Here is a 10,074-nt window from a genome sequence, read left to right on the forward strand (position 1 = left end):
GTGCGTTAGAGCAAGGAGGATTTGGTAACGCTTCAAGGCTGAACGCGCCTCGGTTTGGCCCCACGGGGAGGTTTCAGGCGAATCCGCATCGCATTTGTTATTGTCTGCAGAACCTCGCGGAAAGGTAGGATACAGTCTTCGAAGTTGTTTTTATTTGCAAATTGGGAAGCAAATTAATATCGGACAGCACGTAGAACCACAAGCTCAACAAAAATATAGCGCAGAAAAAAAAAAAAAAAAAAATACAGCTTTTGGCGACGAGTGTGCAACATCACCGGTGGGCTGCATCCTTTGATGAGGTCAATATTGAAGTCGCACTTGTGGATCTTGCCCACACAGAGAACATTGAAGCGGTTCGTATTGATTATGAGTCCACGTTCTCGGACTGGAATTGTGCCCCTCAGTGTGCAACTCCAGGAGTGTTTCGTGGTTTCTTTGCTGTGTGCTGTAGCCATGGAGACAGTATGTGGCATGTGGTTTTATACTCGCAAGGCTTGAACGTGTAGTGCCCCTATTGTAGAACAGCCTTAGACCATGAAGATGAGTGGAGGGAGGAATGCAAGCGTTTAGTTAGTCCAAGCGTGTTGTCCTGTCCTCTAGTCTTAAAAGCACGTCTGCTATTTTGTCCCATCTCTGGTCCTAGATCAGTGTGATCAAACGCATTAACACTCTTCTACAGAAATGAAGCCTGATTGTATTTCCACAGGGGCGTAAAAGTGTGTCTGTGGTGGTCAGAGGTGATGTCAATCGCGACCTATTGTAGACCTACATCATTTATTCAGATATTGGCATTTATATACTGTAGCAGTCCTACTGGGACTTGTATAGTAGCTTTGCAGAGCTATGTCTTAATGTCCTTGCAAACTCATTCATACAACAATAGTGGGAGCTATTGTTCATATCCATTAACGCATTAAAGCTGGGTAGCTGTTTGAATGTTCACCTTTTACATGCTGCACCTTATTAGGCCTATTTTGTTTATACTGTATAATAAAATGAAGTCTCATCAGGGCCCTTGCCATCTTGCTGACTGCTCATCTCATTTATTTAAACCTAGAAGAATAGGAGGATTGAAAGTAAGATGGATTTATGTAACTTTGTTCCTATTTAGTGGCTTATAGTTTAAATTTCAGTGCCTACCCCATCATCATTTACATATTCTTCACTAATTGGATTGGATATTAATAATTCATTTATTCCTGCTATATTGGCACAAGTGATGCAGAATTGGTCTCAGATTGTATTCATATTATAATGACGATCAGCCATCAATTAGACGTTAGTGACCATAGTTTCAACGGTGATAGAACAGCTGATAATAGTACAATATGTAACCTGTATTTTTAAGAAGAACAGACTTCTGGGAAAATGATATTTTTTTACAGGATTTGATTTACAGGATTTAAACTACAATTCATTTCTTCACTGCTTTGTAATGCAAATGTTGAATTTAGCAAGCCAAATTGAATTGAATTACTTAGCTGAAACACTCGTACTATAACATGAATACAATAGTGTTTACTATATAGAAGTTCATGTAATTGGACAAAAGTCAAAATAAATATAAGGAAAAGCTGACACTGTATATAAAATTGATTATCCTAAATGTAGGTGATCCACCATGCAAAAAAAACTAAGTGATCTGGAATTAATTTGCAATGTTTTTACCCACTGATACCCATTCATGCACATCTAGAGATCTAGAAGTTTTAAATCAAATAATCATTGTATGCAATTGCAGCTGCTGTGTTTCCTTTTATTAAGAGGAGCACAAAATACACCCACAGGTATCCTACAAAAATTGTAAGGAGCCAAGCAAAGCAGTGAATAAGAGAGTTTGTCTGTCGAGGTTGGACATGTGTGAACAGACGTGATATTTAGGTGTGTTGTGGAGACATGACAGGGAGATGGCTGGTCAGTCCTCTCTCTTCACGATGAACAGATGGTAACTCAGGGTTAGCTCGTGGGTGGGTGCCAACAAGAAAGCCCATGTATGTGTCACACATAAAGCCATAGTTGGAATGGAATGGTTTTGTCCATAATAATATTCAAAGGCCTAAAAAATACTCTGGATGTTCTTTAAGCAGTGATTGACTGCAGTTGTCTGTATATCATTTATTTATAAGATGTGAATAATTTAAACTGTAGAAAACAAAAATGCTTCATTGCACTGAATTTTTTAAAATTGAATATGTATATAGTTAAAGGTTACAGGATTTAATGGTACACTAAGACATGCTATTATATTACATTACTATGAATTTGTCTTAGATTATATTTTCATCAGAAATAGTTTAAAATAGCTTAAATATTATTGTCTACAACAGTGTTTAATGATTATCTTTCGGACGTTTTTAATTAAAACCAAAAACATACTTTTTTTTTGTTACATAAAAACTACCTCCTCAAATACACTAAATTAGCCCAAGATTGTCACATTGCTCAAATACAATGTTGTATTGTGGCTGTTGGCATGAAATTTACTTGGTTTGTAAATGAGCAACTTCATCTGTTAGCTCTATACACAAGTTACAAGTATCTGTGTCATGTGGTCAGGTTGTTTCACTTACATCTCATTCAGCTTCATAGATGCTTGTGATTAATAAATATTAAATTTCTTTCAAAATGTATATAGAGATTTGGTGCACAGACTAATCAAATATACACTGATCCTATTGTTGTTGTAAACAACTTACTGTCTGCCTCTTATTTGCAGAACATTTACCTCATCTAACCATTAAAATTGCATTGAAGTGTATTTGTTTTCTTCTCTCTCTTTCTTTCCTCAGGCTGTGTTGATTTTGAATCACACTGAATGGAGAGCATTGAAGTTCCTTTAAGATGACACGAACGCATCCCCCTGATATACTGGCATCGACTCTATATCGGGACTTTACTCTAAATCCCCTTACTGACCACTCCATTTCTCTCCACTCCTCCCGGCAATGTGACTTGAAAATGATTGATAAACCAGAAATCATCAACAAAAGACACTGCCGTAGCTTTGACTTCATTGAGTCACTGGATGACCCGCAGTCCTTCTCTTCCTCAATGGAGTACCCTTACAAGAGGGCAGAGCATCAGACATTAAACAAAGATCTAATGTGGAATGGACTAGATCAACCGGGCCACCTTCGCTTTTCGTCTCCCGATCTGTTCAATACCCGGCAGTTCCAGCAGCACACCACCCAGGACAAAACCAGCCATCTTACATGGTCAGATTCTAAAAAGAGAACAAGATCTAAAAGCGCTCCAAGAATTAAGGCCACCCTCACTCCTGTGCCAATCTCAGTGTCTCCTCCAGGAGCCAGGAAGGGGAGGGATGCACCTCAGGCAGCGTCAGATACCTTGAGGACTTCTGAAACACATCGAGAGTCCTACTCTTCAAACAGGGCTTTTTTGAATGATGTGCATCCTATCAAACTGCAGCCTCATTCTCCCCTCTATGTCTCCGACTGTTTTGAGGAGGATAAACCAGATAAACCAGCCATAACCCCTCATGTTAGGTGCCGTGTGGACATTAAACCAGATGCTGCTGTACTGCAGCACACATCTAGGCAGGTTCCCAATGTACGGACTGAGCATCTTTGGCAGAGATACTCCCAGGCCAGTAGCAGTAGAGGTTTGTATGTACCACGACAGATTGTCTCCTCACCAACGCCCACTCCAAGCGAATGCTACAGTGGAGATTTTAGACAAGGATACCACTATACCACCAGCATGTCTCCCATCTCTTACCAGCATCTAGACATGCACAGAATGCCGTCACCAACAGCACCATATCTGAGTCAAGAACAACGAGCTTATTCAAATCCTAACATACCAACCAAGTTTTTCTATACAGAGGACCCTGTGCGGTATCCAGTCCATCCCTATTCAAGGGCATACTTTCAGGATGATCGGTCCAGTCTAACCAGCCATGGTAGTACAATGACTAGTCAGTATGATCCAAGGACTCGATGGGTGCACACCCTTCCTGTCAGGTCGTATTATACAGACCACCTTTCCAACAGAGAGCCAGCACACTCTGTATATAGTAGGCCTTACTCCACAAGTGAGGCAGGATCATACTTTTCTCAAACTCCACTGTCTAGATCTTACTATGGAGACGAGAACCGCTTCAATCCTTACCACATGAGTAGCTCAAGGTTGTTTTATTCCAAACCGTACAGCTCTCCTGAGGAGCAGTACTTTCCATCAAGGCCATATCATACAGAGGGTCGTCGACGTCCTCGAATGTCCCAAGCCTTTTCAGACGACTGGTATCGCTCAAGTATATCTGGTTACTCTAACCAGTCCTCTCAGCACACACCTCCAAGAGTAAGGCAAGACCCCAGTATACCCCCATGGTTTACTAACAGCTGTGTGGAAACAAGTAGACTTGGAGCAGAGGTCAAAAACCACTCCAAGTCTTGGGACAATATTCTATATCCACGGCATGACAGAGAGCAATCGGTGCCACGTGGACGAAGTTATGAAAACCTGTTTTACCAAGCAAGGCATGGAGCATCCCCTGATGTTACATCTCAACCTGTTATACTTAACCTCTCAAGTTCACCAAGGCGCTACGCCGCCCTTTCTCTCTCTGAAAACTCGTTAGAGAGGGGCTCAAGCAATCCGTGGAGGAATACCAAGAGTGGGAACTGGTTTGTAACTCCTGAGATCACCATAACAGACAATGACATATGTGCAGGCAACAGTAAGCGCCGTGATGTGCACTCTGTCAGCTGGGATGTGCCGGATGGTGAAAAGACATCATCTCAGAGAGTAATGCATCAGAAGCAGCCATCCAACACATCGGACATAACCAAAGACAGGAAACACAACAACTTCTCCCTCCAGCAGAGTCTAGAGCAACTAGACGAACTCTTAGCTGATTTGGTCGTTGATTACAAACCACCAACGAGCAGAAAGTCAAGTGAAGACCTTTTAGACCAGCTAAAACAACTAATTACTGAAGATGATGACAAAGACAGAGGATCTTCTGGACTTGAAAACTTGGGATGTCTGAACACACAGCTCCCGTCCTCTAAATCCAGTCCTGACACAATCAAAGACCCTGATAGTGGGTGTGATGCTTTACAAAGGAGTGCTGAAGAATGTTCTCCAGACCACAGCACGGATGAAGACGACACTATGGTGTGTGCTAACAAGAAGTGCAACCGGATAGAGAGTATGTTCAACGCCTGCTTGTACTTCAAATCATGCCACAGTTGCTACACCTTTTACTGCTCACGAAACTGTCGCAGGGATGACTGGGAGACCCATAAAGAGACCTGTCTGTACGGTCGAGTTAATAGTGTGTGTCGACACACTCTTAAGTTCTGCAGAGAGAATTCAGAGATCCACAAAGCCTTTTCTCGCGTTGCTAAAGCTGGCTATCTCTCCAGAGGGAGAGGTGTTCTCTTTCTGGGTTTTGCTAATCCAGAGACAGCTGACAACTTCCTGCAAGTTGGGCTCGAGAGCCTCCTTATGTCTCCCACATACTTATCTCTCAGAGAGCTGGATGGCTTCAAGGACAACCTCGGTGAATACTGCAAGGAACTGCAGTTGGCAGGTAATGAGTACGACCCCAATGAATGTTTCCTTCTGAATGTATCTGTAGCTGTTGGTGAACTAGTGCCTAACAGACCTTCACCAAGGGTCCAAGCACCAACAGTTCGAAAATATGCAAAGGTGTCCTTGGCCTCCTCAAGCCCGGACAAAAAGGTACTCAAGAAGGACAGTGAAATGGAAACTCTGATCCTAACTCCGCCTCCAGGCACACCGGACATTGACAAGGAGGGGGAGGAGGGAAGAAAAGCCAGAGAGGTGTGCTTTGTCAATATCCAGCGTGAGCTCAGGACCAGAGGAGTCTTCCTTCGTCACGAGTACCCCAAAATCTATAATCAACTGTGTGAGTTTGTGGAGAGCAACAAAGGGTTCACTCCAACCACAATTTACCCAATAGATAAGAGAACAGGGAAACAGTTTATGTGCATGATCATGGCTGCATCTGAGCCAAGAACACTGGACTGGGTGGGTACTCCTCATCTCTTGGATGATATTATATAGTATAGCACTAAATAGTAATGATAATGATGTCAGCTACACTAAATGTACATAATGTAAATACATGGTGTGGTTTAGCTAATTGCACATTGGTATGGAAATATATGTATTTACAGTGTGTGACCAATCTCTCTTTCTGTCTCTCTCTTATTTCGCTCTGTTGCCACACACACTCACAAACACACACACACATACAGTAGCCTATATACACACACTTTTAAAGGTTATGTTGTTTTTGGCTTGTTTTGATCCTGTTGCACTCAGAAGAGTTAATAGCCTGCATGTAGACTAGGCACAAACCCAGTTATCCAGGTGTTTAAGATGTGAACATGTATGATCTGTGCAGTTTCTGCAGACAGTGTATGAAGCACACAATATTTATGAAGTACACATCTCATTGCCACCACATAATAGTTGGCACAGCCAGGTCTCATATTGTAACAGTCATCCATTATTGATTTCTCCAACAAATGTTATATCAGAAATTTATATTATAACTTGTTACAGTGGTTGTAATATTACAACTGTTTATTAGTACTATTAGTATTATTTCCTAAGTATACTGTAGTTGTGTGGGTATTTTGTTTTATTAATGATATGTTAGTTATTGTTTGATAAGCAAAGAAGTACAATCAAACCACCTATTTGTTTTCCCACTTCATTAAGCATTTTAGTTGGAACTCATTTCATCTTGTGATAAGACTTGATGTCATTCTCGTGTAAATTGCTTTGTTTGAAAGTGGCCTTCAGTCGGAAAAAAAAATGCATTTGACACAAAGCAATGTATAGGTTTAGCTATTTCTAAAGGCTCGACAGCTCTTGACTTAGGATGTTTGAACTACCATTGTAAATGAACAATTATTTTGCTCAAAGCATGTTATTTATATTCAGGTATTTTAATATTGATTGCTTATAATTAAATTTATTATGTTAATGAGATACCATTTGATGCTTAGAAATGTAAGAGGTATATATATTGAATATTAGATAATTTGAACATCATGACCTTGAGACCTTATTGTAACTAATACCACAGTATGTTCCTAACAATATGCAATAAAAGAGCAACCTTAACTTCTATATTGTAAAATCCTATTTTATTATTGATATTGATTAATCCCTTGGAGCCAAGAGCTACAAAGACTTTGTTTGCACTAAAACATAAATTATAAAATGAGAATGTTCCTAACACAGCTGCAGCACTGAACCCAGATATGATGATATGCCTGCTTCCATTGCCGATGTTGACTAATCTAAGGTTGCTCTTTTACTTGATTAAATATATCTTTGTGCAAGACCTTCCTCAACTTTCTATTTTGTGATGTTTATAACCCATATATAAATATATAATAAATGGAATTTAACGAGTGACCTCGTGGCTTTGCATTTCTCATTCAGTACTTCTTATTAGGCATTTGAGAAGAAGAGAGAAAGTAATACAGTTCCCATCAATAGGATTGTTATGCATATTGATCAACATGTCTGAGGACATCAGCCGTCAGTCCCTTTTGCTCTTCAGCTGGGATATTTAAGGTTTCACACTTTGTTTTATGACACATACGCAGAATATTCAAATTAGAAAAATAAGAAGAAAGGGTAGAAATAGACTATATGCAGTACATTATATAATAATTCAGAATAAGTATTTATTTAGTGCAAAAACTATATTAAAACAAAAAGCCAGTAGGTTGAAATCTTTTAATTGTATTGATAAAGTGCCATTTATTCGATGATCCTCCCTGGATCTACCTGATGTATTAACAGCGACACACCACTCTGTCAGTGTTAACACAAGAGTGTATGACATGAAAGTATTTTGTTAGTGTAACTACATCAGATGCCTGTTTGCAGTGATCATCTTTGACAGTAAATACAGGTTTAAGATGAGGATATGGAGGGATGAAGTGTGGCGCTTTTAATAAGATGTGGCAGACAACTTTTCAACAAACAACATGTAGATTTACAGAGTAAATTCACTCTGATGAAGACATGGTATTTGTTGAAACATTAGTTGCTGCTTGATAGAAGAACCTCATCCCTCCATATCCTGTTTCATTGTCCTTTCTGTTGAGGCGCTGGCTTGAGTTTCAAATAGGCTGATGTGTGGACATTCCCTCATCCATTTGTTTTTACTATGAATGTGCTATAACATACTAACATATCTAATTCATGTTACTGTAACATGTTACTTACTCAATGTTTCCTTGAGTGTTTTTCTTCTATGCTATTAGACCACCACCTAGTGGAATAATGCATGTATTACTTTTACTACCTATTCTATACAGCACTGTACCTATGATTATGTCCATAATTGAGTGGATTGGAACACACACACACACACACACACACACACACACACACACACACACACACACACACACACACACACGTATATATGTGTGTGTGCAGCATATAACATAGCATATAGCATGCATATATGTATCTATGACATGCTTTATGTTAATTGCTCAGTAAGCCAGTGCATGTACAGTGTAACTACACCATTGATTGACTCAGTATGTTTCTGTTTAGTTCTACCATATCAATGTATTCTGTTGTCTTTATTGAAAAACTCTCCCTTCAAAATATCAAAATGAAAAATGTGATTGGTCAGCCTGTATTATTGTACTACATTGTAATATTACAGTACGGTCAGGGGATAAAGTTCAGATAAATGTCCTGCTTTAGTGGCCTTTTTTTTTACCTGTGTAGATCTAGATACTATGAAGGTGCACCTCGGTCAAATTATGTGTTCCAATCCATTCAACTATGGACAAGCCTGTGCTGACAGTGTTGGCGTTTGTATCAATATTTTCATTTACTGTACATTTATAAACTAATGTGATTTGGCTGTTAATTTATAAATAGGAGTTGCATTCAAACACATCAGTAATATTTTTGCTGAAACATTAAATGACAGGTTCACAACTTTTCTTTGCTCACAAGTCTGTCAGCTAGGTGTCCACTTGACTGAGTTGAAGTTACAGTCTTTTTAGTTTAAAATTCCCTCTTTGTGTTTCCCCAGCCAGTGTTTTCTTGCTGAGCTGCGGTGGAGGGATCACAACACAAAGAGAGAATTTCAGACATGAAAAAAATAACTTTGGAAGATATCCACTTGATTTGTCTAACTAATTCTGCTGAAGGCTCATATTAGTGTTAGGTAAGCTTTAGAATCCGTCTTTGCATGGAACAAGGACTGTGAATCTTTTCCCTTATCACTTACACTGGAAGGGCTTTAGAAGGGATCTCTTGATGGCTGGTATGAACAGGAGGAATGATAAGAGCAAGCAAAGACAATTTCAGTGTTCATATGGGCACCTGACAATTGATTTAGGTCAAAGTTGAAATAATGTGAACACACCTTATAAACAGCTTGAATATTTTCCTGTAATGATCTTATCTTGTCACTATGTAGCAGCAAAATCCAGCAGAGTACAGTAACAGAGTTACAGTATGGGGCCATATTGTGAAATCAAGTTAAGTCAGCTTTAATTATAAAGAACATTTGATGGAACACATTATGATACACAAAAATAAAAACCTAAAATTCAGTAAAAGAGTACATTTATTATAAATTGCCTATATTGACGATAAGGACATGCGCACACACACCTTGCGGCCCCCGCTCTGCTTAATCTCAGAAGCATTTATTTAATTGTTCGTCAGTTCTGAGTGGTTGGAAGAATAATATGTCTGTGTGCTTTATCTAGTTTTATTTAGAGAGGGGGCATACCAATTTACAGCATTTAGAGTGAAAAGGTCTCAAAGTATAGACTGATATTTCGTAAAGAATATGAAGCAAACAACACTCCAAAAATCACGACAAAAATTACAATTTGCTATTTCAGATAGTGTGTACTTTATGTACTTTACATCCATAGACAAGACTTGGCAGAAAACCATTTGAGGATACCAACAGAGACATTATTGAAAGTGGCAATGAGTGTGTGACTGGCTCTAGCTCTCTCTAGAAATGTAGTTTTAGATATTATCCAGTGAAACAGGACATACACCGTGTGAATC

The 10,074-nt window shown here is 39.2% G+C and overlaps 1 protein-coding gene across 1 annotated transcript; it reads left to right on the forward strand.

Moving 5' to 3' along the window:
• Window positions 1-2,841: 2,841 nt before the first annotated feature.
• Window positions 2,842-6,054, forward strand: unm_hu7912 (un-named hu7912). Its single transcript, XM_070905043.1, has one exon. It carries the CDS (start codon window positions 2,842-2,844, stop codon window positions 6,052-6,054), a length of 3,213 nt encoding a protein of 1,070 aa, XP_070761144.1.
• The last annotated feature ends 4,020 nt before the right edge of the window (window positions 6,055-10,074 follow it).

Source organism: Enoplosus armatus, chromosome 4 (genome assembly GCF_043641665.1).
Source record: "Enoplosus armatus isolate fEnoArm2 chromosome 4, fEnoArm2.hap1, whole genome shotgun sequence".
Lineage (NCBI taxonomy): Eukaryota > Metazoa > Chordata > Actinopteri > Centrarchiformes > Enoplosidae > Enoplosus > Enoplosus armatus.